Source organism: Rhinoderma darwinii, chromosome 10 (assembly GCF_050947455.1).
Source record: "Rhinoderma darwinii isolate aRhiDar2 chromosome 10, aRhiDar2.hap1, whole genome shotgun sequence".
NCBI classification, from domain to species: Eukaryota; Metazoa; Chordata; class Amphibia; order Anura; family Rhinodermatidae; genus Rhinoderma; species Rhinoderma darwinii.
Genome location: NC_134696.1, coordinates 25,038,249 through 25,066,100, shown reverse-complemented (window position 1 = coordinate 25,066,100; position 27,852 = coordinate 25,038,249). Strand labels below are relative to the sequence as shown.

Below are 27,852 nucleotides of genomic sequence, written 5' to 3'. Positions count from 1 at the left end.
TCAGACTGACTCCAGATGCCTTAACTCCTAAGTCATCACCCCTATAACCTCAGTTTTATTGCCCCGGCTTATCTTAATGATGTATCACCTCATGTACTAATTGTCTTTGTGTAACATCTAAATGTTGTGCTTTTTTCTAAGTCATTCATTTGTAAACTGCCTGAAGAAGGGGCCTCTGTGCTCTGAAAGCCGCATATAGAACTTTTATGGTTAGCCAATAAAGGTATCATACCTATTATACTTTTGTCTTTTTTGACACAAAAGTATTTAACATTTCATATTGTCTCTGGCTAACACGGTACTACACAATTTTTCAAATTTTCAAGAAAATTTCAAAAGGCTATTTTTACAGGGGCCAGTTCAGTTGTGAAGTGGTTTTGAGGGCCTTATATATTAGAAACCCCCAAAAAGTCACCCCATTTTAAAAACTTCACCCCTCAAAGTATTCAAAACAGCATTTAGAAAATGTCTTAACCCTTTACACATTTCACAGGAATTAAAGCAAAGCTGAGGTGAAATTTACAAATTTCATATTTTTTTTGCAGAAATAAATTTTTAATACAATTTTTTTTATAACACAGAAGGTTTTACCAGAGAAATTCAACTCAATATTTGTTTCCCAGTTTCTGCAGTTTTAGGAAATATCCCACATCAGGCCGTAGCGTGCTACTGGACTGAAGCACCGGCCTCAGAAGCAAAGGAACACCTAGTGGATTTTGGGGCCTTATTTTTGTTAGAATATATTTTAGGCACCATGTCAGGTTTGAAGGGCTCTTGCGGTGCCAAAACAGTGAAAATCCACCAAAAGTGACCACATCTGGGAAACTAGACACCTCAAGGAAATTATCTAGGGTATAGTGAGCATTTTGACCGCACAGGTTTTTTACAGAAATTATTGGAAGTAGGCCGTGAAAATTAAAATCAACATTTCTTCAAAGAAAATGTAGGTTTAGCGATTTTTTTTCTCATTTCCACAAGGACTAAAGGAGAAAAAGCATCGCAAAATTTGTAAAGCAATTTCTCCCGAGTAAAACACTACCCCACATGTGGTAATAAATGGATATTTGGACACACGGCAGGGCTTAGAAGGGAAAGAGCGCCGTTTGGCTTTTGGAGCTCAAATTTAGCAGGAATGGTTTGAGAGGCGATGTCACATTTACAAAGCCCCTGAGGGGACAAAACAGTGGAAACCCCCCACAAGTGACCCCATTTCGGAAACTACACCCATTGAGGAAATTATCTAGGGGTATAGTGAGCGTTTTGACCCCACAGGTTTTTTGCATAAATTATTGGAAGTAGGCTGTGAAAATGATAATCTAAATTTTTTCAAAGAAAATGTAGGTTTAGCTAACTTATTCTCATTTCCACAAGGACTGAAGGAGAAAAAGCACCGTAAAATTTGTAAAGCAATTTCTCCCGAGTAAAACAATACCCCACATGTGGTAATAAACGGTTGTTTGGACACACGGCAGGGCTTAGAAGGGAAAGAGCGCCATTTGGCTTTTGGAGTCCACATTTAGCAGGAATGGTTTGAGAGGCCATGTCACATTTACGAAGCCCCTGAGGGGACAAAACAGTGGAAACCCCCCACAAGTGACCCCATTTTGGAGACTACACCCATTGAGGAAATTATCTAGGGGTATAGTGAGAGATTTGACCCCACAGTTTTTTTGCAGAAAATATTGGAAGTAGGCCCTGAAAATAATAATCTACATTTTTTCAAAAAAAATCTAGGTTTAGCTAATTTTTTCTCATTTCCAGAAGGACTGAAGGAGAAAAAGCACCACAAAATTTGTAAAGCAATTTCTCCCGAGTAAAACAATACCCCACATGTGGTAATAAACGGTTGTTTGGACACACGGCAGGGCTTAGGAGGGAAACAGCACTATTTGGCTTTTTGAGATCACATTTAGCAGGAATGGTTTGCGGAGGCAATGTCACATTTGCAAAGCCCCTGAGGGGACAAGACAATGAAAACGCCCAAAAAGGGACTCCATTTAGGAAACTACACCTCTTGAGGAATTCATCTAGGGGTGTAGTAAGCATTTTGACCCCACAGACGTTTCATAGAATTTATTAGAATTAGGCAGTGAAAATAAAAACAGTCCTTTTTCTTCAATAAGACGTAGCTTTAGCGCAAATTTTTTCATTTTCTCAACAAATAAAGGAAAAAAAGAACCCAAAATTTGTAAAGCAATTTCTCCCGAGTACGGCAATACCCCACACGTGGTCATAAACTGCTGTTTGGGCAAACGGCAGGGCTCAGAAGGGAAGGACCGCCATTTGGAGTGCAGATGTTGCTGGATTGGTTTCTGGGCGCCTGTGGGCCCAAAACAGTGGAAACCCCCCAGAAGTGACCCCATTTTGGAAACGACACCCCTCAATGCATTTACCAAGGGGTGTAGTAAGCATTTTAACCCTGCAGGTGTTTTGTAGAAATTAGTGTTCACTCGATGTTGCAGAGTGAAAATGGGATTTTCTTCCATAGATATGCCAATATGTGGTGCCCGGCTTGTGCCACCATAACAAGACAGCCCTCTAATTATTATGCAGTGTTTCCCGGTTTTAGAAACACCCTACATGTGGCCCTAATCTTTTGCCTGGACATATGACAGGGCTCAGGAGTGAAGAGTACCATGCGGAGTGGAGGCCTAATTTGGCGATTTACAAAGTATTGGTTCACAACTGCAGAGGCTCAGATGTGAAATAATAAAAAGAAACCCCTGAGAAGTGACCCCATTATGGAAACTGCACCCCTCAAGGCATTTATTAAGAGGTGTAGTGAGGATTTTCACCCAACAGGTCTTTTCCATAAATGAATGCACTGCGGATGGTGCAAATTAAAAATTTATATTTTTCCCTAGATATGCCATTCAGTGGCAAATATGTCATGCCAAGCTTATGACGCTGGAGACACACACCCCAAAAATTGTTAAAAGGGTTCTCCCGGGTATGACGATGCCATATATGTTGAAGGAAACTGCTGTTTGGGCACGCTGTAGGGTTCAGAGCAGAGGGAGCACCATTTGGCTTTTGGAGAGTGGATTTTGCTTGGTACTAAATTTGTTTGAGTATTGCTGGTGTTTTATAATGTGGGGGTACATGTAAGCGGGGCGGAGTATATAAGGGGCATAGTCAGGTGGTATGAAAAAAAATTAATAATCCATAGATGTGTGTTTCGCTGTGACACAATCCTTTCTGCACAGGCCGGTGTCGCACTGATAAATGGTGTCATTTCTTATCCCCCTTTTGGTCCACACTCGGCACCTTTGTAGTTTGGGGAATTTTGCTAGGAAGTGTTGTCCTGGTATAATACGGGCACCGTCGCTTCCAGCGGATATGTTTGGGCCCTCCCTTTCCTGGTTCCCTAATTTTAGGTCCTTGATAAATCGCCTCTTCAAACAGAAGAAATGTTCCCCTCGGGCACAACTGCATATTTTTTTATTTCCTGACTTATTGGAGCCATAACTAATTTTATTTTTCATAGACGTAGCGGTATGAGGGCTGGTTTGTTGCGGGACGAGCTGTAGTTATTATTGGTACCATTTTGGGGTACATGCGACTTTTTGATCACCTTTTATCCTATTTTTTGGGATGCCAGGTAAACAAAAAAATGCAATTCTGGCACAGCTTTTTTAGTTTTTTTTATACAGCGTTCACCATGCGTTATAAACTACATGTTAACTTTATTCTGTGAGTCATGACGATTCCGGCGATACCTAATTTATAGCATTTTTTTATGTTTTACAACTTTTTTCACAATAAAATTACTTTTGTAAAAAGAATGTATTTTTTTTCTGTCGCAAAGTTGTGAGAACCATAACGTTTTAATTTTTTTGTCGACGGAGGTGTACGAGGGCTTGTTTTTTGCGGGACGAGCTATAGTTTTTATAGGTACCATTTTTGGATACGTGCGACTTTTTGATCACTTTTTATTCTAATATTTGTAGGGCAAAGTGACTGAAAAACAGAAACTCTGGTAACGTTTTTTTACGCTGTTCACCGTGTGCAATAAATAATATAATATTTTGATACCTCCGGTCGTTACGGTCGTGGCGATACCAAATACATATGGTTTATTATTATTTCTCAATAATAAAGGACTTGATAAGAGTAAAAGGGGGATTGTGTTTTATTTGATTACTTGAAACTTTTATTGTTTTCAAACTTTTATTTTTTGCACTTTTTTTTACACTTTTTTATACTTTTTTTACACTTTTCTTCAAGTCCCACTAGGGGACTTGAAGGTCCAACGGTCAGATTTTTTTTTTTCTAATACATTGCACTACCTATGTAATGCAATGTATTAGATCTGTCAGTCATTCACTGACAGCAAGCCGATTAGGCTTCGCCTCCCGGCGGGGCCTAATAGGCTTCCGTAATGGCAGAGCAGGAGACCATTGTGTCTCCTGTTGCCATAACAGCAGTCGCCAGTCCCGATTGCCTGTCAGGGCTGGCGATCTGCTAGTAACCGCTACGATGCAGCAATCGCTTTCGATTGCTGCATCGAAGGGGTTAATGGCAGGGATCGGAGCTAGCTCCGGTTCCTGCCGTTATAGGTGGATGTCAGCTGTACAGTACAGCTGACTTCCACCGCTGATGACGCCGGATCAGCTCCTGACCCGGCGCCATCTTGCCGGCAGCTACGGAAGCCGATCAGGCTCCGCCGCCGGGCGGATCTTGACCGGCTTCGGTGCTAGGCAGACCGGGAGGCCAGTATTAGGCCTCCGGTTGCCATTGCAGCCACCGGAACCCCGGCAATTTCATTGCTGGGGCTCCGATGAGCTGCAAACACCTTAAGTGCAGCGATCGCGTTTGAGCGCTGCACTTAAGGGGTTAATGGCGGGGATCGAAGCTAATTTCGGTCCCCGCCGTTACAGTCGGATGTCAGCTGTAAGATACAGCTGAGATCCGGTGATGATGGCACCGACTCAGTTTCTGAGCCGGTGCCAAACATTTGACGTACATGTACGGCATTTTGCGGGAAGTCAATGCTTTCCATGACGTACATGTACGTCAAATGTCGGGAAGGGGTTAAACACGCCCACTTGGACTTTTGCAAGCCTCATTTGCATAAATACAAAAATGGTCATAACTTGGCCAAAAATGCTCGTTTTTTAAAAATAAAAACGTTACTATAATCTACATTGTAGCGCCGATCTGCTGCAATAGCAGATAGGGGTTGCAAAATCTGATGACAGAGCCTCTTTAAAGGGGTTTTCCAGTGGCAAAAAATTGATGGCCTATCCTCAGGGTAGGCTTTCAAAAGTGATAAGTCGGGGTCCGACTCCCGGGACCCCCGCCGATCTGCTGTTTTGAACAGGGTGCTGAGCTAGTATGAGCGGCGAGTCACAGGTCTTGTAGTCTTCTTCTTCCATTGAAGTGAATGGTAAAAGGCTGCAATACCTGTGAATCGCAGCTACATGTGTCGACGATTCACAGGTATTGCAGGTATTTTCCCCTTCTAGCAGATCGGCAGGGGTCCCGGGAGTCTGACCCCCCCAACTCCCATCAGCTATTGATGACCTATCCTGAGGATAGGCCATCAATTTTTAGCAACTGGATAACCCGTTTAATCCGTGGCTGTGATGGATAGCAAATCTGTGGTTTGACTTGAATGACTTTACAAGACTGTACCCGAAAACGTCCAAAAACATGTCAAATTTCTCTCTTCGGTCGGCGTCTGCCACACTCATTCGTGTCATGAAAAGGCGCCAACACTCAGCAGTAAATAATCTAAATCTGCATTTTTTGGCCGCCCAAAATCTCTAGTGTATGGCCAGTTTTAACTAGCGCTAAGAAGGGCAAATTTTAGGTATGTGGTCAATTTATTCATACATTTCCAGGAGGAACAATAGAGGAGCGATACAGTTGTTTTAGAGAACGTGCTGTAGAATTGTTATTACATGGGGAATGCAAGTATTTACTAAAACAGACATATCAGGAGAGGTGACTGGTCCTCTTTAATAGGAAAGATTTTGATGACATGCTTGATCAGAGGGGGTCATTCGCAGCTTTTCTTACACATAAACGCTCCTAACGATTCCAGATATGGGGCTGTGTATCAAATTCAACAACCTGTGTTGCTGGACCCCCTATGATCCGACAGTGACGGCATATTGTAACAATGCGCTATCAATGTCTTTTGTTGAAATATCCCATTACCTTTTCATGATGACATGAATCAACCTGGATGGCTCTAATAACGGAGTCATTTCTGCTCATCATAAAAATGTCAAACTTTGCGCCAGAGTTTTACCTCTTTGTATTGTTATATGTCGGAGACGCAGCCTTGTCCATTGCCCTTGCACCTGTCTGTTGAGTGAGGAACAAATGAAACACTATATCCTGGACATATGGATGAAGGGGAGCGCTGGGTCTCCATTGATACGTCCTATACACATTCATGCCTGCATAGAGAATATCAAATGCTGCCTACACGGGGACGGATAAATGTCTTGGAGACTTGATGCGTTACCTCATCCACACGTCTGGCAGCAGCAACATTGGAAAACCCCTTTCAATTTAGCAAAGGTTTAAAGGCTATGCCCACCTTTCAGAAAACTTGTTGTTTATATTTTGAGATACAGCTGCTTTGTATCCTGCATATAGAGCAGCTGTATAGTGCACCGAGACTTGAATCCGTCAGGTCAGCGGGACTGACGAGTTCAGTGTCAGCGGGTTCTGTTTCTCTGACATGCAGAGCTGTCACCGATCACATCTAACTTATGAACTTAGATGTGATCGGTAGCTCGATCACATTAGGACAGTCAGGACACCCCTGTACACATTAGATAGTTGTCCGATCCTGCGGTGGGTTCGGCCGACGTTCACCTAATGCACATGGGCACCTTTAGATTTAACCTCCAATGAGGCATGGGATTGGTGTGAATGATCTCAGTACGTTAGAACCATGAAGCAGGGTGCTATGCAACACAACAAATTTGGATAACTCCTCCATAGTCTTAATCCCATATGAAGCCCCCGCACATCTCAGTGAAGGGATTACAACAGCTGTATTGTAGAAGCTGCCTTACAACCCAAGCCTTTGTTACAGATCTTAGGAGAATGTAATGTGTTTGCGTGGTCTGAGCTATTGTGTAACCCAACACTCACCAAAAACCACATGCTTTCCGTCCAGCCAATCACACTTAGAGCAAGTGATAAAAAATTGGCAGCCGTTCGTTCCGGGGCCGCTGTTGGCCTGCAGAAGAAAACACAGGGTATGTTTACATATATCATCACAGCGGAGACATTAGCAAAAAGGACTAAACCAGAGCTGATGTTAAAGTCAGCAGCTTATAAAACGACATTATAGAGTAACTAATATCAGTCACACATAAATACGTAAGGCCTAATGCACACGACCGTAGTTTTTTTTTTTTGTCCGTGTGCTATCTGCAATTTTGCGGATAGAATACGGACTCATTTCTTTATATGGCCCCCATACACCCGACCGTGATGTTCATGGATCCGTGTCCGGGCAGCAGAAACTCAGGACATGTCAGTTTACGGTCCGTATTTGCGTGTGTGTCGAACAGATCTGTGGTTTTGCGGGCCGAAAAATCACCAGTCGTGTGCATAAGGCCTTGAAGGGGTTGTCTGGACATGGGACGGTTTTTCATACTGATGACCTATCTACAGAAAAGATCATCAGTATAAGATTGGTGGACGTCTGACACCCAGACCCCGCACTGATCGGCTGTTCTGGCTGTCTTTGGGCACTGGATGTCCATGCGAGAAGCAAATGGCTAGGGTCACAATATAGCGGCCGTGCTGCAGTACTGCACCTATTCAAGTGAACAAGAGCAGAGCTGCAGTACTGCCGCTATACAGTGTACGGAGCCATCTGTTTCCGACACTGGCCACTGCATAACTTCCGCTGCCCGGAAGCACCTGAAACAGCTGATTGGTGCGGGGTCCGGGTGTAGGACCTCCACCTATAATATAATGATAACCTATCCAATGGAAAAACCACCCCGTGCCCAGACATCTCCTTTAATGCATCTGAAGGTTTTCAAAACTGGATACTAGAAAATAGTGATCATAGGTGTAGGAATTTTACTGGCCTTCCAGTCCATTGATGAACTCAACACAAAGCCAATAGGAAGAAGAAAGACTTTGGTTTCAGGGAAGGTGTCATGATTTTTTTTTTATATTGCTTTTAATATAATGTAAACAAAAATTGCATTTATTTGTGTTGTCACTTTCTACTTTTTAATGTATTCATACTTATACTTTTCTATGGGGTCTGCAATTTTTTTTTTCATCTCTGTATGTGTCGATTAACGGCACATACAGAGATGGAATACAGCAGCTACAATGCATAGGGCACAATGAACGGGAGCCGTTCATTGCTTCTGCTATCTGGCTCTGTACTGCGCAGACGCAGGTCAGTCACACAGCAGAGAAGCTTGTTTGTAGGGAGATAGCAGGCGCCATTATGAAGACCAGCTGCACTGCAGGTAAGGTGTGTGTCTCTGTCTGTCCCTCTTTCTCTCACAGACCCCCGCTCCCGTGACCCCCGACGGACCCCCCTGTCGCTAGATGTATTGTCATCGTGGACGGTGTGCAGAGCTAAGCTTGTCAGATGTAGTAGAGCTGAGTGTGTGTGTCTGTCTGTGTAGCAGAGCTGAGTGTGTGTGTGTCTGTGTAGCAGAGCTGAGTGTGTGTGTGTGTCTGTGTAGCAGAGCTGAGTGTGTGTGTGTCTGTGTAGCAGAGCTGAGTGTGTGTGTCTGTGTAGCAGAGCTGAGTGTGTGTCTGTGTAGCAGAGCTGAGTGTGTGTGTGTAGCAGAGCTGTGTGTGTGTGTAGCAGAGCTGAATGTGTGTGTGTAGCAGAGCTGAATGTGTGTGTGTCTGTGTAGCAGAGCTGAGTGTGTGTGTGTCTGTGTAGCAGAGCTGAGTGTGTGTGTGTCTGTGTAGCAGAGCTGAGTGTGTGTGTGTGTGTCTGTGTAGCAGAGCTGTGTGTGTGTGTCTGTGTAGCAGAGCTGAGTGTGTGTGTGTCTGTGTAGCAGAGCGTGTGTTTGTGTCTGTGTAGCAGAGCTGAGTGTGTGTTTGTGTCTGTGTAGCAGAGCTGAGTGTGTGTGTCTGTGTAGCAGAGCTGAGTGTGTGTGTCTGTGTAGCAGAGCTGACTGTGTGTGTCTGTGTAGCAGAGCTGACTGTGTGTGTCTGTGTAGCAGAGCTGACTGTGTGTGTCTGTGTCTGTGTAGCAGAGCGTGTGTGTGTGTGTGTCTGTGTAGCAGAGCGTGTGTGTGCGTGTCTGTGTAGCAGAGCGTGTGTGTGCGTGTCTGTGTAGCAGAGCGTGTGTGTGTGTCTGTGTAGCAGAGCGTGTGTGTGTCTGTGTAGCAGAGCGTGTGTGTGTGTGTGTGTCTGTGTAGCAGAGCGTGTGTGTGTGTGTCTGTGTAGCAGAGCGTGTGTGTGTGTCTGTGCAGCAGAGCGTGTGTGTGTGTCTGTGTAGCAGAGCGTGTGTGTGTGTCTGTGTAGCAGAGCGTGTGTGTGTGTCTGTGTAGCAGAGCGTGTGAGTGTGTCTGTGTAGCAGAGCGTGTGAGTGTGTGTGTAGCAGAGCGTGTGAGTGTGTCTGTGTAGCAGAGCGTGTGAGTGTGTCTGTGTAGCAGAGCGTGTGTGTGTGTCTGTGTAGCAGAGCGTGTGTGTGTGTCTGTGTAGCAGAGCGTGTGTGTGTGTCTGTGTAGCAGAGCGTGTGAGTGTGTCTGTGTAGCAGAGCGTGTGAGTGTGTCTGTGTAGCAGAGCGTGTGAGTGTGTCTGTGTAGCAGAGCGTGTGAGTGTGTCTGTGTAGCAGAGCGTGTCAGTGTGTCTGTGTAGCAGAGCGTGTGAGTGTGTCTGTGTAGCAGAGCGTGTGTGTGTTTGTCTGTGTAGCAGAGCGTGTGTGTGTGTCTGTGTAGCAGAGCGTGTGTGTGTGTCTGTGTAGCAGAGCGTGTGTGTCTGTGTAGCAGAGCGTGTGTGTCTGTGTAGCAGAGCGTGTGTGTCTGTGTAGCAGAGCGTGTGTGTCTGTGTAGCAGAGCGTGTGTGTCTGTGTAGCAGAGCGTGTGTGTCTGTGTAGCAGAGCGTGTGTGTCTGTGTAGCAGAGCGTGTGTGTCTGTGTAGCAGAGCGTGTGTGTCTGTGTCGCAGAGCGTGTGTGTGTCTGTGTAGCAGAGCGTGTGTGTGTGTGTCTGTGTAGTGTAGCAGAGCGTGTGTGTGTCTGTGTAGCAGAGCGTGTGTCTGTGTAGCAGAGCGTGTGTGTGTGTGTCTGTGTAGCAGAGCTGTGTGTGTGTGTAGCAGAGCTGTGTGTGTGTGTAGCAGAGCTGAATGTGTGTGTGTCTGTGTAGCAGAGCTGAGTGTGTGTGTGTCTGTGTAGCAGAGCTGAGTGTGTGTGTGTGTGTCTGTGTAGCAGAGCTGAGTGTGTGTGTGTGTCTGTGTAGCAGAGCTGAGTGTGTGTGTGTGTCTGTGTAGCAGAGCTGAGTGTGTGTGTGTGTGTCTGTGTAGCAGAGCTGAGTGTGTGTGTGTGTCTGTGTAGCAGAGCTGAGTGTGTGTTTTTGTCTGTGTAGCAGAGCTGAGTGTGTGTTTGTGTCTGTGTAGCAGAGCTGAGTGTGTGTTTGTGTCTGTGTAGCAGAGCTGAGTGTGTGTGTCTGTGTAGCAGAGCTGAGTGTGTGTGTCTGTGTAGCAGAGCTGACTGTGTGTGTCTGTGTAGCAGAGCTGACTGTGTGTGTCTGTGTAGCAGAGCGTGTGTGTGCGTGTCTGTGTAGCAGAGCGTGTGTGTGCGTGTCTGTGTAGCAGAGCGTGTGTGTGCGTGTCTGTGTAGCAGAGCGTGTGTGTGCGTGTCTGTGTAGCAGAGCGTGTGTGTGCGTGTCTGTGTAGCAGAGCGTGTGTGTGTCTGTGTAGCAGAGCGTGTGTGTGTGTGTCTGTGTAGCAGAGCGTGTGTGTGTGTCTGTGTAGCAGAGCGTGTGTGTGTGTCTGTGTAGCAGAGCGTGTGTGTGTGTCTGTGTAGCAGAGCGTGTGAGTGTGTCTGTGTAGCAGAGCGTGTGAGTGTGTGTGTAGCAGAGCGTGTGAGTGTGTCTGTGTAGCAGAGCGTGTGAGTGTGTCTGTGTAGCAGAGCGTGTGTGTGTGTCTGTGTAGCAGAGCGTGTGTGTGTGTCTGTGTAGCAGAGCGTGTGAGTGTGTCTGTGTAGAAGAGCGTGTGAGTGTGTCTGTGTAGCAGAGCGTGTGAGTGTGTCTGTGTAGCAGAGCGTGTGAGTGTGTCTGTGTAGCAGAGCGTGTGAGTGTGTCTGTGTAGCAGAGCGTGTGAGTGTGTCTGTGTAGCAGAGCGTGTGTGTGTCTGTGTAGCAGAGCGTGTGTGTGTGTCTGTGTAGCAGAGCGTGTGTGTCTGTGTAGCAGAGCGTGTGTGTCTGTGTAGCAGAGCGTGTGTGTCTGTGTAGCAGAGCGTGTGTGTGTCTGTGTAGCAGAGCGTGTGTGTGTCTGTGTAGCAGAGCGTGTGTGTGTGTGTCTGTGTAGTGTAGCAGAGCGTGTGTGTGTCTGTGTAGCAGAGCGTGTGTCTGTGTAGCAGAGCGTGTGTGTGTGTGTCTGTGTAGCAGAGCGTGTGTGTGTGTCTGTGTAGCAGAGCGTGTGTGTGTGTCTGTGTAGCAGAGCGTGTGTGTGTGTGTCTGTGTAGCAGAGCGTCTGTGTAGCAGAGCGTGTGTGTGTGTCTGTGTAGCAGAGCGTGTGTGTGTGTGTCTGTGTAGCAGAGCGTGTGTGTGTGTGTGTGTGTCTGTGTAGCAGAGCGTGTGTGTGTGTGTCTGTGTAGCAGAGCGTGTGTGTGTGTGTGTCTGTGTAGCAGAGCGTGTGTGTGTGTCTGTGTAGCAGAGCGTGTGTGTGTGTCTGTGTAGCAGAGCGTGTGTGTGTGTCTGTGTAGCAGAGCGTGTGTGTGTGTCTGTGTAGCAGAGCGTGTGTGTGTGTGTCTGTGTAGCAGAGCGTGTGTGTGTGTCTGTGTAGCAGAGCGTGTGTGTGTGTCTGTGTAGCAGAGCGTGTGTGTGTGTCTGTGTAGCAGAGCGTGTGTGTGTGTGTGTCTGTGTAGCAGAGCGTGTGTGTGTCTGTGTAGCAGAGCGTGTGTGTGTGTCTGTGTAGCAGAGCGTGTGTGTGTGTCTGTGTAGCAGAGCGTGTGTGTGTGTCTGTGTAGCAGAGCGTGTGTGTGTGTGTGTCTGTGTAGCAGAGCGTGTGTGTGTGTCTGTGTAGCAGAGCGTGTGTGTGTGTCTGTGTAGCAGAGCGTGTGTGTGTGTGTCTGTGTAGCAGAGCGTGTGTGTGTGTGTGTCTGTGTAGCAGAGCGTGTGTGTGTGTCTGTGTAGCAGAGCGTGTGTGTGTGTCTGTGTAGCAGAGCGTGTGTGTGTGTCTGTGTAGCAGAGCGTGTGTGTGTGTGTGTCTGTGTAGCAGAGCGTGTGTGTGTGTGTGTGTCTGTGTAGCAGAGCGTGTGTGTGTGTCTGTGTAGCAGAGCGTGTGTGTGTGTGTCTGTGTAGCAGAGCGTCTGTGTAGCAGAGCGTGTGTGTGTGTCTGTGTAGCAGAGCGTGTGTGTGTGTCTGTGTAGCAGAGCGTGTGTGTGTGTGTGTGTCTGTGTAGCAGAGCGTGTGTGTGTGTGTGTGTCTGTGTAGCAGAGCGTGTGTGTGTGTCTGTGTAGCAGAGCGTGTGTGTGTCTGTGTAGCAGAGCGTGTGTGTGTGTGTCTGTGTAGCAGAGCGTCTGTGTAGCAGAGCGTGTGTGTGTGTCTGTGTAGCAGAGCGTGTGTGTGTGTCTGTGTAGCAGAGCGTGTGTGTGTGTCTGTGTAGCAGAGCGTGTGTGTGTGTCTGTGTAGCAGAGCGTGTGTGTGTGTGTGTGTCTGTGTAGCAGAGCGTGTGTGTGTGTGTGTGTCTGTGTAGCAGAGCGTGTGTGTGTGTCTGTGTAGCGGAGCGTGTGTGTGTGTCTGTGTAGCGGAGCGTGTGTGTGCGTCTGTGTAGCGGAGCGTGTGTGTGTGTGTGCGTCTGTGTAGCGGAGCGTGTGTGTGTGCGTGCGTCTGTGTAGCGGAGCGGAGTGTGCGTGCGTCTGTGTAGCGGAGCGGAGTGTGCGTGCGTCTGTGTAGCGGAGCGGAGTGTGCGTGCGTCTGTGTAGCGGAGCGGAGTGTGCGTGCGTCTGTGTAGCGGAGCGGAGTGTGCGTGCGTCTGTGTAGCGGAGCGGAGTGTGCGTGCGTCTGTGTAGCGGAGCGGAGTGTGCGTGCGTCTGTGTAGCGGAGCGGAGTGTGCGTGCGTCTGTGTAGCGGAGCGGAGTGTGCGTGCGTCTGTGTAGCGGAGCGGAGTGTGCGTGCGTCTGTGTAGCGGAGCGGAGTGTGCGTGCGTCTGTGTAGCGGAGCGGAGTGTGCGTGCGTCTGTGTAGCGGAGCGGAGTGTGCGTGCGTCTGTGTAGCGGAGCGGAGTGTGCGTGCGTCTGTGTAGCGGAGCGGAGTGTGCGTGCGTCTGTGTAGCGGAGCGGAGTGTGCGTGCGTCTGTGTAGCGGAGCGGAGTGTGCGTGCGTCTGTGTAGCGGAGCGGAGTGTGCGTGCGTCTGTGTAGCGGAGCGGAGTGTGCGTGCGTCTGTGTAGCGGAGCGGAGTGTGCGTGCGTCTGTGTAGCGGAGCGGAGTGTGCGTGCGTCTGTGTAGCGGAGCGGAGTGTGCGTGCGTCTGTGTAGCGGAGCGGAGTGTGCGTGCGTCTGTGTAGCGGAGCGGAGTGTGCGTGCGTCTGTGTAGCGGAGCGGAGTGTGCGTGCGTCTGTGTAGCGGAGCGGAGTGTGCGTGCGTCTGTGTAGCGGAGCGGAGTGTGCGTGCGTCTGTGTAGCGGAGCGGAGTGTGCGTGCGTCTGTGTAGCGGAGCGGAGTGTGCGTGCGTCTGTGTAGCGGAGCGGAGTGTGCGTGCGTCTGTGTAGCGGAGCGGAGTGTGCGTGCGTCTGTGTAGCGGAGCGGAGTGTGCGTGCGTCTGTGTAGCGGAGCGGAGTGTGCGTGCGTCTGTGTAGCGGAGCGGAGTGTGCGTGCGTCTGTGTAGCGGAGCGGAGTGTGCGTGCGTCTGTGTAGCGGAGCGGAGTGTGCGTGCGTCTGTGTAGCGGAGCGGAGTGTGCGTGCGTCTGTGTAGCGGAGCGGAGTGTGCGTGCGTCTGTGTAGCGGAGCGGAGTGTGCGTGCGTCTGTGTAGCGGAGCGGAGTGTGCGTGCGTCTGTGTAGCGGAGCGGAGTGTGCGTGCGTCTGTGTAGCGGAGCGGAGTGTGCGTGCGTCTGTGTAGCGGAGCGGAGTGTGCGTGCGTCTGTGTAGCGGAGCGGAGTGTGCGTGCGTCTGTGTAGCGGAGCGGAGTGTGCGTGCGTCTGTGTAGCGGAGCGGAGTGTGCGTGCGTCTGTGTAGCGGAGCGGAGTGTGCGTGCGTCTGTGTAGCGGAGCGGAGTGTGCGTGCGTCTGTGTAGCGGAGCGGAGCGCGTGCGTCTGTGTAGCGGAGCGGAGCGCGTGCGTCTGTGTAGCGGAGCGGAGCGCGTGCGTCTGTGTAGCAGAGCGGAGCGGAGCGCGTGCGTCTGTGTAGCAGAGCGGAGCGGAGCGCGTGCGTCTGTGTAGCAGAGCGGAGCGGAGCGCGTGCGTCTGTGTAGCAGAGCGGAGCGGAGCGCGTGCGTCTGTGTAGCAGAGCGGAGCGGAGCGCGTGCGTCTGTGTAGCAGAGCGGAGCGGAGCGCGTGCGTCTGTGTAGCAGAGCGGAGCGGAGCGCGTGCGTCTGTGTAGCAGAGCGGAGCGGAGCGCGTGCGTCTGTGTAGCAGAGCGGAGCGGAGCGCGTGCGTCTGTGTAGCAGAGCGGAGCGGAGCGCGTGCGTCTGTGTAGCAGAGCGGAGCGGAGCGCGTGCGTCTGTGTAGCAGAGCGGAGCGGAGCGCGTGCGTCTGTGTAGCAGAGCGGAGCGGAGCGCGTGCGTCTGTGTAGCAGAGCGGAGCGGAGCGCGTGCGTCTGTGTAGCAGAGCGGAGCGGAGCGCGTGCGTCTGTGTAGCAGAGCGGAGCGGAGCGCGTGCGTCTGTGTAGCGGAGCGGAGCGCGTGCGTCTGTGTAGCGGAGCGGAGCGGAGCGTCTGTGTAGCAGAGCGGAGCGGAGCGTCTGTGTAGCAGAGCGGAGCGGAGCGTCTGTGTAGCAGAGCGGAGCGGAGCGTGTGCGTCTGTGTAGCAGAGCGGAGCGGAGCGTGTGCGTCTGTGTAGCAGAGCGGAGCGGAGCGTGTGCGTCTGTGTAGCAGAGCGGAGCGGAGCGTGTGCGTCTGTGTAGCAGAGCGGAGCGGAGCGTGTGCGTCTGTGTAGCAGAGCGGAGCGGAGCGTGTGCGTCTGTGTAGCAGAGCGGAGCGGAGCGTGTGCGTCTGTGTAGCAGAGCGGAGCGGAGCGTGTGCGTCTGTGTAGCAGAGCGGAGCGGAGCGTGTGCGTCTGTGTAGCAGAGCGGAGCGGAGCGTGTGCGTCTGTGTAGCAGAGCGGAGCGGAGCGTGTGCGTCTGTGTAGCAGAGCGGAGCGGAGCGTGTGCGTCTGTGTAGCAGAGCGGAGCGTGTGCGTCTGTGTAGCAGAGCGGAGCGTGTGCGTCTGTGTAGCAGAGCGGAGCGTGTGCGTCTGTGTAGCAGAGCGGAGCGTGTGCGTCTGTGTAGCAGAGCGGAGCGTGTGCGTCTGTGTAGCAGAGCGGAGCGGAGCGTGTGCGTCTGTGTAGCAGAGCGGAGCGGAGCGTGTGCGTCTGTGTAGCAGAGCGGAGCGGAGCGTGTGCGTCTGTGTAGCAGAGCGGAGCGGAGCGTGTGCGTCTGTGTAGCAGAGCGGAGCGGAGCGTGTGCGTCTGTGTAGCAGAGCGGAGCGGAGCGTGTGCGTCTGTGTAGCAGAGCGGAGCGGAGCGTGTGCGTCTGTGTAGCAGAGCGGAGCGGAGCGTGTGCGTCTGTGTAGCAGAGCGGAGCGGAGCGTGTGCGTCTGTGTAGCAGAGCGGAGCGGAGCGTGTGCGTCTGTGTAGCAGAGCGGAGCGGAGCGTGTGCGTCTGTGTAGCAGAGCGGAGCGGAGCGTGTGCGTCTGTGTAGCAGAGCGGAGCGGAGCGTGTGCGTCTGTGTAGCAGAGCGGAGCGGAGCGTGTGCGTCTGTGTAGCAGAGCGGAGCGGAGCGTGTGCGTCTGTGTAGCAGAGCGGAGCGGAGCGTGTGCGTCTGTGTAGCAGAGCGGAGCGGAGCGTGTGCGTCTGTGTAGCAGAGCGGAGCGGAGCGTGTGCGTCTGTGTAGCAGAGCGGAGCGGAGCGTGTGCGTCTGTGTAGCAGAGCGGAGCGGAGCGTGTGCGTCTGTGTAGCAGAGCGGAGCGGAGCGTGTGCGTCTGTGTAGCAGAGCGGAGCGTGCGTGCGTCTGTGTAGCAGAGCGGAGCGTGCGTGCGTCTGTGTAGCAGAGCGGAGCGTGCGTGCGTCTGTGTAGCAGAGCGGAGCGTGCGTGCGTCTGTGTAGCAGAGCGGAGCGTGCGTGCGTCTGTGTAGCAGAGCGGAGCGTGCGTGCGTCTGTGTAGCAGAGCGGAGCGTGCGTGCGTCTGTGTAGCAGAGCGGAGCGTGCGTGCGTCTGTGTAGCAGAGCGGAGCGTGCGTGCGTCTGTGTAGCAGAGCGGAGCGTGCGTGCGTCTGTGTAGCAGAGCGGAGCGTGCGTCTGTGTAGCAGAGCGGAGCGTGCGTGCGTCTGTGTAGCAGAGCGGAGCGTGCGTGCGTCTGTGTAGCAGAGCGGAGCGTGCGTGCGTCTGTGTAGCAGAGCGGAGCGTGCGTGCGTCTGTGTAGCAGAGCGGAGCGTGCGTGCGTCTGTGTAGCAGAGCGGAGCGTGCGTGCGTCTGTGTAGCAGAGCGGAGCGTGCGTGCGTCTGTGTAGCAGAGCGGAGCGTGCGTGCGTCTGTGTAGCAGAGCGGAGCGTGCGTGCGTCTGTGTAGCAGAGCGGAGCGTGCGTGCGTCTGTGTAGCAGAGCGGAGCGTGCGTGCGTCTGTGTAGCAGAGCGGAGCGTGCGTGCGTCTGTGTAGCAGAGCGGAGCGTGCGTGCGTCTGTGTAGCAGAGCGGAGCGTGCGTGCGTCTGTGTAGCAGAGCGGAGCGTGCGTGCGTCTGTGTAGCAGAGCGGAGCGTGCGTGCGTCTGTGTAGCAGAGCGGAGCGTGCGTGCGTCTGTGTAGCAGAGCGGAGCGTGCGTGCGTCTGTGTAGCAGAGCGGAGCGTGCGTGCGTCTGTGTAGCAGAGCGGAGCGTGCGTGCGTCTGTGTAGCAGAGCGGAGCGTGCGTGCGTCTGTGTAGCAGAGCGGAGCGTGCGTGCGTCTGTGTAGCAGAGCGGAGCGTGCGTGCGTCTGTGTAGCAGAGCGGAGCGTGCGTGCGTCTGTGTAGCAGAGCGGAGCGTGCGTGCGTCTGTGTAGCAGAGCGGAGCGTGCGTGCGTCTGTGTAGCAGAGCGGAGCGTGCGTGCGTCTGTGTAGCAGAGCGGAGCGTGCGTGCGTCTGTGTAGCAGAGCGGAGCGTGCGTGCGTCTGTGTAGCAGAGCGGAGCGTGCGTGCGTCTGTGTAGCAGAGCGGAGCGTGCGTGCGTCTGTGTAGCAGAGCGGAGCGTGCGTGCGTCTGTGTAGCAGAGCGGAGCGTGCGTGCGTCTGTGTAGCAGAGCGGAGCGTGCGTGCGTCTGTGTAGCAGAGCGGAGCGTGCGTGCGTCTGTGTAGCAGAGCGGAGCGTGCGTGCGTCTGTGTAGCAGAGCGGAGCGTGCGTGCGTCTGTGTAGCAGAGCGGAGCGTGCGTGCGTCTGTGTAGCAGAGCGGAGCGTGCGTGCGTCTGTGTAGCAGAGCGGAGCGTGCGTGCGTCTGTGTAGCAGAGCGGAGCGTGCGTGCGTCTGTGTAGCAGAGCGGAGCGTGCGTGCGTCTGTGTAGCAGAGCGGAGCGTGCGTGCGTCTGTGTAGCAGAGCGGAGCGTGCGTGCGTCTGTGTAGCAGAGCGGAGCGTGCGTGCGTCTGTGTAGCAGAGCGGAGCGTGCGTGCGTCTGTGTAGCAGAGCGGAGCGTGCGTGCGTCTGTGTAGCAGAGCGGAGCGTGCGTGCGTCTGTGTAGCAGAGCGGAGCGTGCGTGCGTCTGTGTAGCAGAGCGGAGCGTGCGTGCGTCTGTGTAGCAGAGCGGAGCGTGCGTGCGTCTGTGTAGCAGAGCGGAGCGTGCGTGCGTCTGTGTAGCAGAGCGGAGCGTGCGTGCGTCTGTGTAGCAGAGCGGAGCGTGCGTGCGTCTGTGTAGCAGAGCGGAGCGTGCGTGCGTCTGTGTAGCAGAGCGGAGCGTGCGTGCGTCTGTGTAGCAGAGCGGAGCGTGCGTGCGTCTGTGTAGCAGAGCGGAGCGTGCGTGCGTCTGTGTAGCAGAGCGGAGCGTGCGTGCGTCTGTGTAGCAGAGCGGAGCGTGCGTGCGTCTGTGTAGCAGAGCGGAGCGTGCGTGCGTCTGTGTAGCAGAGCGGAGCGTGCGTGCGTCTGTGTAGCAGAGCGGAGCGTGCGTGCGTCTGTGTAGCAGAGCGGAGCGTGCGTGCGTCTGTGTAGCAGAGCGGAGCGTGCGTGCGTCTGTGTAGCAGAGCGGAGCGTGCGTGCGTCTGTGTAGCAGAGCGGAGCGTGCGTGCGTCTGTGTAGCAGAGCGGAGCGTGCGTGCGTCTGTGTAGCAGAGCGGAGCGTGCGTGCGTCTGTGTAGCAGAGCGGAGCGTGCGTGCGTCTGTGTAGCAGAGCGGAGCGTGCGTGCGTCTGTGTAGCAGAGCGGAGCGTGCGTCTGTGTAGCAGAGCGGAGCGTGCGTGCGTCTGTGTAGCAGAGCGGAGCGTGCGTGCGTCTGTGTAGCAGAGCGGAGCGTGCGTGCGTCTGTGTAGCAGAGCGGAGCGTGCGTGCGTCTGTGTAGCAGAGCGGAGCGTGCGTGCGTCTGTGTAGCAGAGCGGAGCGTGCGTGCGTCTGTGTAGCAGAGCGGAGCGTGCGTGCGTCTGTGTAGCAGAGCGGAGCGTGCGTGCGTCTGTGTAGCAGAGCGGAGCGTGCGTGCGTCTGTGTAGCAGAGCGGAGCGTGCGTGCGTCTGTGTAGCAGAGCGGAGCGTGCGTGCGTCTGTGTAGCAGAGCGGAGCGTGCGTCTGTGTAGCAGAGCGGAGCGTGCGTGCGTCTGTAGCAGAGCGGAGCGTGCGTGCGTCTGTGTAGCAGAGCGGAGCGTGCGTGCGTCTGTGTAGCAGAGCGGAGCGTGCGTGCGTCTGTGTAGCAGAGCGGAGCGTGCGTGCGTCTGTGTAGCAGAGCGGAGCGTGCGTGCGTCTGTGTAGCAGAGCGGAGCGTGCGTGCGTCTGTGTAGCAGAGCGGAGCGTGCGTGCGTCTGTGTAGCAGAGCGGAGCGTGCGTGCGTCTGTGTAGCAGAGCGGAGCGTGCGTGCGTCTGTGTAGCAGAGCGGAGCGTGCGTGCGTCTGTGTAGCAGAGCGGAGCGTGCGTGCGTCTGTGTAGCAGAGCGGAGCGTGCGTGCGTCTGTGTAGCAGAGCGGAGCGTGCGTGCGTCTGTGTAGCAGAGCGGAGCGTGCGTGTGTCTGTGTAGCAGAGCGGAGCGTGCGTGTGTCTGTGTAGCAGAGCGGAGCGTGCGTGTGTCTGTGTAGCAGAGCGGAGCGTGCGTGTGTCTGTGTAGCAGAGCGGAGTGTGCGTGTGTCTGTGTAGCAGAGCGGAGTGTGCGTGTGTCTGTGTAGCAGAGCGGAGTGTGCGTGTGTCTGTGTAGCAGAGCGGAGTGTGCGTGTGTCTGTGTAGCAGAGCGGAGTGTGCGTGTGTCTGTGTAGCAGAGCGGAGTGTGCGTGTGTCTGTGTAGCAGAGCGGAGTGTGCGTGTGTCTGTGTAGCAGAGCGGAGTGTGCGTGTGTCTGTGTAGCAGAGCGGAGTGTGCGTGTGTCTGTGTAGCAGAGCGGAGTGTGCGTGTGTCTGTGTAGCAGAGCGGAGTGTGCGTGTGTCTGTGTAGCAGAGCGGAGTGTGCGTGTGTCTGTGTAGCAGAGCGGAGTGTGCGTGTGTCTGTGTAGCAGAGCGGAGTGTGCGTGTGTCTGTGTAGCAGAGCGGAGTGTGCGTGTGTCTGTGTAGCAGAGCGGAGTGTGCGTGTGTCTGTGTAGCAGAGCGGAGTGTGCGTGTCTGTGTAGCAGAGCGGAGTGTGCGTGTCTGTGTAGCAGAGCGGAGTGTGCGTGTCTGTGTAGCAGAGCGGAGTGTGCGTGTCTGTGTAGCAGAGCGGAGTGTGCGTGTCTGTGTAGCAGAGCGGAGTGTGCGTGTCTGTGTAGCAGAGCGGAGTGTGCGTGTCTGTGTAGCAGAGCGGAGTGTGCGTGTCTGTGTAGCAGAGCGGTGTGTGCGTGTCTGTGTAGCAGAGCGGAGTGTGCGTGTGTCTGTGTAGCAGAGCGGAGTGTGTGTGTGTCTGTGTAGCAGAGCGGAGTGTGTGTGTGTCTGTGTAGCAGAGCGGAGTGTGTGTGTGTCTGTGTAGCAGAGCGGAGTGTGTGTGTGTCTGTGTAGCAGAGCGGAGTGTGTGTGTGTCTGTGTAGCAGAGCGGAGTGTGTGTGTCTGTGTAGCAGAGCGGAGTGTGTGTGTCTGTGTAGCAGAGCGGAGTGTGTGTGTGTGTGTAGCAGAGCGGAGTGTGTGTGTGTCTGTGTAGCAGAGCGGAGTGTGTGTGTCTGTGTAGCAGAGCGGAGTGTGTGTGTCTGTGTAGCAGAGCGGAGTGTGTGTGTCTGTGTAGCAGAGCGGAGTGTGTGTGTCTGTGTAGCAGAGCGGAGTGTGTGTGTCTGTGTAGCAGAGCGGAGTGTGTGTGTCTGTGTAGCAGAGCGGAGTGTGTGTGTCTGTGTAGCAGAGCGGAGTGTGTGTGTCTGTGTAGCAGAGCGGAGTGTGTGTGTCTGTGTAGCAGAGCGGAGTGTGTGTGTCTGTGTAGCAGAGCGGAGTGTGTGTGTCTGTGTAGCAGAGCGGAGTGTGTGTGTCTGTGTAGCAGAGCGGAGTGTGTGTGTCTGTGTAGCAGAGCGGAGTGTGTGTGTCTGTGTAGCAGAGCGGAGTGTGTGTGTCTGTGTAGCAGAGCGGAGTGTGTGTGTCTGTGTAGCAGAGCGGAGTGTGTGTGTCTGTGTAGCAGAGCGGAGTGTGTGTGTCTGTGTAGCAGAGCGGAGTGTGTGTGTCTGTGTAGCAGAGCGGAGTGTGTGTGTCTGTGTAGCAGAGCGGAGTGTGTGTGTCTGTGTAGCAGAGCGGAGTGTGTGTGTCTGTGTAGCAGAGCGGAGTGTGTGTGTCTGTGTAGCAGAGCGGAGTGTGTGTGTCTGTGTAGCAGAGCGGAGTGTGTGTGTCTGTGTAGCAGAGCGGAGTGTGTGTGTCTGTGTAGCAGAGCGGAGTGTGTGTGTCTGTGTAGCAGAGCGGAGTGTGTGTGTCTGTGTAGCAGAGCGGAGTGTGTGTGTCTGTGTAGCAGAGCGGAGTGTGTGTGTCTGTGTAGCAGAGCGGAGTGTGTGTGTCTGTGTAGCAGGGCGGAGTGTGTGTGTCTGTGTAGCAAGGCGGAGTGTGTGTCTGTGTAGCAAGGCAGAGTGTGTGTCTGTGTAGCAAGGCGGAGTGTGTGTCTGTGTAGCAGAGCGGAGTGTGTGTGTCTGTGTAGCAGAGCGGAGTGTGTGCGCTCGCGCAGCAGAGCTGTGTCCTATTTTTGTGCAGCTGCTTATGCACGGACGCCACTGATCCTTCATAGCCGCTTATCAGCTGATTTGAAGAATCAGCGGCGAGCACCCCATACACACACACACACACAATTCCCCCTAAACATGCAACTACGCCAACACAACCCCACCCACTGTTCTCTTTTACGCAACACGTTTTTAACGCTTGCGTAAAAAACGAACGGCTTGCTTTCTTATTGACTCAACATTTCTTTATTTACACAACGCGTTTTTTTAAAACGCGTGTGTAAAAAAGCGCGTTGTATGTACTAGCAGCGCACTTTACCAATTATGTCAATAAAAAGAGTAATCAAGAGGTTTTTTTATGTGTTTTTTGGCACATAATACACGCAAAAAAAAAACGTGGCAAATACACTCCGAATGAACCGGTCAACTGAAAAGTCATTCACTTCACTTTCATCATTCTAAGGGTATGTTCACACGCCGTAAACGGCTGAAAAATCGGAAGCAGAATGCCTACAAACATCTGCCCATTGGTTTCAATGGGAAATACGGCGATCTGTTCCGACAAGGCATTTTTTACGCGGCCGTTTTCCAAAAATGGCACGTAAAAAGACGCCCGCCAAAAAGAAGTGCATATCACTTGGGACGTTTTTCATTGACTCTATAGAAAAACAGCCGCCAAAAAAGCGAGTTTGATTAAAAAATGGCTGAAAATCAGGAGCTGTTTTCCCTTTGTTTAGTAAGCGTGTGAACATACCCTTAGCCTTTTGGTGTGCCCTATAGCTTCTGCCAGCTGCAGAATCACACCCAAAATTACAGCCGGACACTGGTTAGCAATTTGAAGACACCTTTTCCTGGCTTATAGGAGGGGGGGTGACATTCCCTCCCACATTTACGGCAGCTGTGAGTCAGGTTGCTTTGCCTTATTCACCTTGCTGTAATTCTGGGAAGTGCTCTCTCTGGTGGCCAACATAAGAAAACATGTCAAATTATTATTTAATTTTTAATACTTTCCACCATGTGGAAGAAAAAAAAAAATACAGCAAAAAACTAAAAAAATATAATAGAAATAAGTAACTTACTTAAAAAAAAAAAAAAAAAAAAAAAGGTTTAATTCGCGACACATTCCCTTTAAAATCATCTAGGAGTGGGAAGGACAAGCAGAAAATCTGGCCTGATCTCCTAAGGGCAAAGCGAGTTTGTGCAGTGTAATGGTATGCGGACATCTGTATGCGAGGAACCATTTCCACACGGTGTATGAGGATACCTGACAACAGGGTCTGATTGCTTTCCTTGTACCCAGCAGGTGGCCCAAGAACGAAAGAGCCCCCCAGCTGTGAGCCAAAATAACGCTTTTTGTCTCCAGGCTTCAGCTTGTCTGCTTATCCACCTATTTCCCATACAAGATACTAAGGAAATGCAACGTTTAATCACGACGAAATGATTAGAAATCATAGACCTTCAAGGGGAAGACCTGAATGAAAATGAAGCATTATAAAAGGTGGATACAATGCTGTGTGTAATCGATACTAAATCTCATGTCAAAATTTCCTGAACACATCATCACGCCAAGGAATTTACAGGACAGAGTGAACCCTATTCAATAGCGACATGCAATTTACTTTACTTTTTAAAAATGCCCCTGCCCACTATCTCCTATATGTCTATATAGGGTCTGAAACGCGTAAGCGTGGTCCCGGGATTATTGTTTTATCCCCCAAAAAATTTAAATGACCCAATAAAAATCTCATTTTTTATATTTGAGTGCTGGATCTGCCTTTTCTACACACTATTTTTATATGTCTATATAGACTACCATTCAATATAATGATTTATATAGCGGCATCATCTTCCGGGGCAATATACAATGTTGTGCAGAAACAAAGGTGAATACATAAAAATACAAGTAAAATGAAATTACTCGCCAGCAGATCGGACACTGGAAGAAATCTGGACAAATTCAAGTATTGTACCAAACCCACTGTGTTCAGATGAGTGCTAGAATATGTGGTGCTGGTTCATTAGAATAATAATCGATATGGGCCAAAGAAGTCATCAAGTTTAGACTTTCCAACTACCTTCTAATCAGTGGTCTAAGATCTGTGGCCCTCCAGCTGTTGCAAAACTACAACTCCCAGCATATCAATGAATTTTAAATCAGGCATGTGTGTCATCTAGGGCCAATTATTATACAGACAACAGTGACACCTACAGTCTGTAAGAACATACTGCACTTGTGGACAGAAATAAAAAAACTATTCTACACGACCGAATTCGGGCTGTGAAAAACTGTCGTGTGTCGGCCCGACCGCGGTACAGGTGAACGGGACTCCTGGCATCATAGACGTTTCATGATGCAAGGGGTCCCTGCCTCCCTGCGAAACTGCTGTTCCATGGGGAGGCAGGGACTCCTAGCACCATAAAAAGTCTATTATGCCAGGAGTCTATTATGGCAGGGAAACTGGCTGACACATGGACCATTTTGCACGACCCGAACTCGGTTGTGTGCAAGAGGTGTTAGGCTCAGTTCACACGGCGTGTATTTGATGCATATTTTACATGCTGAAATGCGTGTCAAAAAAACGCTTGATTGAGCTTTCCATTGAAATCGATGGGAAAGCGCGCCATTAGTAAATACAACTCATTTTTTTTACACAAGCATATTTCAATTAGCGTGGCGTAATCAAAAAGCGTCATGTCAATTCTTTGGCGCGTAAAGCGTGACGAAAACGCTCCAAATCTTCCCATAGTCAACGGGAGTCCTAATTATGTGCCAAAAACACGTAAAAAAATAAAGCGGAAAACACCTGTATTTTATAAAGCACTTCACGAGAAACGCTAGCTATTTTTGACACGGTTTCACGTTGTTTTTGAGTACCATGTGAACATGTCCTTACAGGCCATGAAATTAATTCTGACCCGGCTTCCCGCTGTCTGAACGCCACGTCTGGTATAACCACTGGCTGCAGCGTGCCATGCCATCCTTGCGACATCTCTTCCATGGGATCATGCTGTATCGGGCACAATGTGATCACGTGGCAAAGCCGCAAGGTTGGCACATCACACCACGGTCATTATTGACAGACTTCGAATATACACAATGGCGCAAAGGGATATATCAGCAGCTACAATGTATAGGACGTCATTTATATCTCTTCCTGCGGAATGCAGAACTTACCATGGAGAGCAGACCAGGTGCCGAGTGCTTGAGCTTGAAGTTCTCATCTGCAAATGGTCCCCTGTAAATACTTGCGATTCCTGTGCCGTCTCCCTGCAGCGAAATCATCGTGTAACCACAATGTGCAGTAAAGGTTTTACATACAGAGACTAGTATGGATTTCCAAAAGTGACCACCACAAATAGTAATTATTAGTGTCCATACGAGGTTGTCAACGAGCTTTCCACACCCCTTAAAGGGGTTGTCCCGAATTAGAAAAACATGGCTGCCTTCTTCTAAAAACAACTACACGCCTGTTCAGTGGTTGTGTCTGGTATTGCAGCTTAGCTTCATTGAAGTGAAAGGGGCAAAGCTGCAATACCACATATATACCAGGGACAGGTGTGGCAGCACTGTTTTAGGCCCCATGCACACGGCCAATTAAAAGGGTCACATGATCGCTCAGATGCCATTTACTCTGCTGCTCTTTATTTCAAAATTTAAATCCCCTGACGTCGCCTAGCAACACTCCCGTAATTACGGGAGCCCCATGGACTTCTATGGGCCTGCCCGTGCCGTAATTACGGCCTGAAATAGGACATGTTCTATATTTTTCAACGGCCCAGGCACCTTACCGTACGCAAACGGGAAGGTACCCGTGGCCAATAGAAGTCTATGGGCCCGTAATTACGGGCATTTTTACGGTCGTGTGCATGGGGACGTCGGAAGAAAGCAGCCATGTTTTTCTAACCCCTTTAAAAGGAATATTCAAGTGAACATTACACTCCTTCCTCTTCTGCCAACCAGACGTGAAGTTGATAGGAAGAAGGAATATTTCTTACTAAAACATGCAAGTATGATCAGTAAGCAATGCGGCATCTGTTGCTGCAAACTATGGGGCCTCCTGGTAATGTTCTTCAAAGGGGTTGCCAGCCTTTTTTCCATAAACAGCGCCACCCTTTTCCAGATCATCCTCATTCAAGTGAATGCAATACCAAAAATAGCCTAGGCACAAGAGTGGCGCTGTTCCTGGAAAAAATGCCAAACCCTATGTACACTAAGAAATCCAAAGCATTAACAAGCTTGAATAATAAAAAAGTTCAATAAAAATGTTAATGAGTCCAAATAGTACAAAAAAATAACATATTTGGTATCTTCTGAATCGTAACGACCCACTGTTAACATTATTTATACCGCATGGCAAACGGCGTAAAAAAAATCCCAAAAAATGCAGGTGGCTTTGCTGCCTCCCCACAAGAGACGTCTGTCTGCAACCTCCAATGACACTTACTGCACATGCGCTCGTTTCCGCGGCGCTTCTCCTGGACAGTCAGGTTACTATCACATGCGCAGTGGGTTTCGTCGGAAGTAACGTACGGACGTCTCTTGTCACGTGCCCCTCCATCTGCAGTGCTACAATATGAAGGTAATTCTGCCGCAACAACGTGGAAAACTCACGTTAACAAAGTCTCCTCCTTGGATCATGAAGTCTTTTATAACCCTGCAGGGAGGAATATACAGAGAATGAGGGAATAGACAAATCAGCAGCATCACAACTATATAACAAACAGGGAACGGAGTTTTTTGCAGGAGGAAAATTGTGCCTCAAAATTCCGTTTGCACGCCGTTTGCCATGGGCAAAAACGCAGCGAATAAATGCTTTCTCTGCCTCCCATTGATGTCAACGAGAGGTCAGAGGCGTAAACGCCCGAAGATAGGGCATGACGCTTCTACCATGAGCGTTGTTTACCGCTCGCGGTAAAAAAACGCGTCCGCCTCCCATTGAAATCAATGGGAGCCATTTTCGGCTGTTTTTTGGCACGGTTTCCGACGCGGTTTCTGTGCCAAAAAACTCAGTGTGAACAGGGCCTTAGGAATCAAAATCCGATAAGACAAATCTAATATTTTTTCCAAAGCAAGCAACCCCCCCAATCCTCTATTGAAAGAAACACTGAGTGAAACCTATATACACTGGGTTATTTCTACTGCAGGGCCTGAGGGAGCGCAGCATGACACGGGGATTCTCTTTAAACTTCTTTGAATCGCCCTGTGTCATGCACCGCCCTACCTCAGGCCCTGCTTTAGGCTTAAAGAGGTTTTCCCATAATCAATATTTATCACTTATCCACAGGTGATAAACATCTGATCGATGGGGGTCCGACTGCTGGAACCCCTACGATCCTGAGAAAGAGCTTACCTGGCCGTCCCTATGCGCCCTATATAAATGAAGCGGTAATGAGCATGCTTGGACACCGCTCCATTAATTTTCTATGGGACTACCGGATGTAGCATGCGCAGTGCCGCTCCATTTATATAAGGCGCAGAGAGACGTCCAGGTGAGACCATTTTCAGGATCAATGGGGGTCCCAATCACAGAACGTATATGTTCCTTGCAATGGAGTGAAGACAATCCCTTCAAGGTAACCTCTCCAAGGAAATAAATGTGAGGAGTGTCACCCTAAGAGAAGGCGCATTCCAACCTCTGGACCCTGAGGAAACATTCTCACATGTCTGAATGAAATGTCTGAAGAATGTAGAATCAGAAAACCTCCTTTACAGGAATTGCAGCGTATACAGGTCAAATGATGTCCGCAGACCCTGCACACGTTACATGTTATAGTTCAGATTTCTTGTTGTGGATCCTGCAATCTACAGGGGGTGAAGAGGGATCGGCAGGGAATCTGTGAATCTTCCTATTACAGAATGCTCATGACTGTCTTAAGGCCGTTACACGGGCAAACGATCGCGCAAACGCTCGTTCATTGGCCGATTGTATCGTTTATGCAGCAATAAATATACCGTTGTCGGCAGCACCTCCGTCAAAACAGGGAGATATGCTGCCAACATAATGGAAATATATGGGGTGGATCGCTCATAGTAACGATTTCTCGTCCCCATACATAACCAATCATTGCTCTACGTGAAAGGAGCAAGCAAGCGCCAATCAAAGAGCTGTCTCATTGATCGGCGCTCGTTTACGCGGCCCACGTTGGCCATGTAAGAGGACCCTTATACTGAGGCCATCAATATTTTTGTCACAGAGAATCCCATAAGGATCTGAGTATTTTTAATTGGAACCGAGGGACATGTCCTACAGCCTGAAAACCCATTGCTGTTCCTCATACAGAATCCTAAACACCAGCCTGCTATAGTTCTTCTT

At 51.2% G+C, this 27,852-nt stretch overlaps 1 protein-coding gene across 1 annotated transcript in view; it reads right to left on the bottom strand.

Moving 5' to 3' along the window:
- The window catches only part of PPIH (peptidylprolyl isomerase H), a 45,178-nt gene that overhangs the window by 13,862 nt on the left and 3,464 nt on the right, over positions 1–27,852 (bottom strand). The window contains exons 5-7 of the mRNA XM_075840768.1: positions 26,151–26,193; positions 24,714–24,806; positions 7,117–7,204 (exon numbers count right to left, since the gene is read on the bottom strand). Of these exons, the coding sequence (XP_075696883.1) occupies positions 7,117–7,204; positions 24,714–24,806; positions 26,151–26,193 (224 nt within the window). The remainder of the gene's footprint in view (positions 1–7,116; positions 7,205–24,713; positions 24,807–26,150; positions 26,194–27,852) is intronic.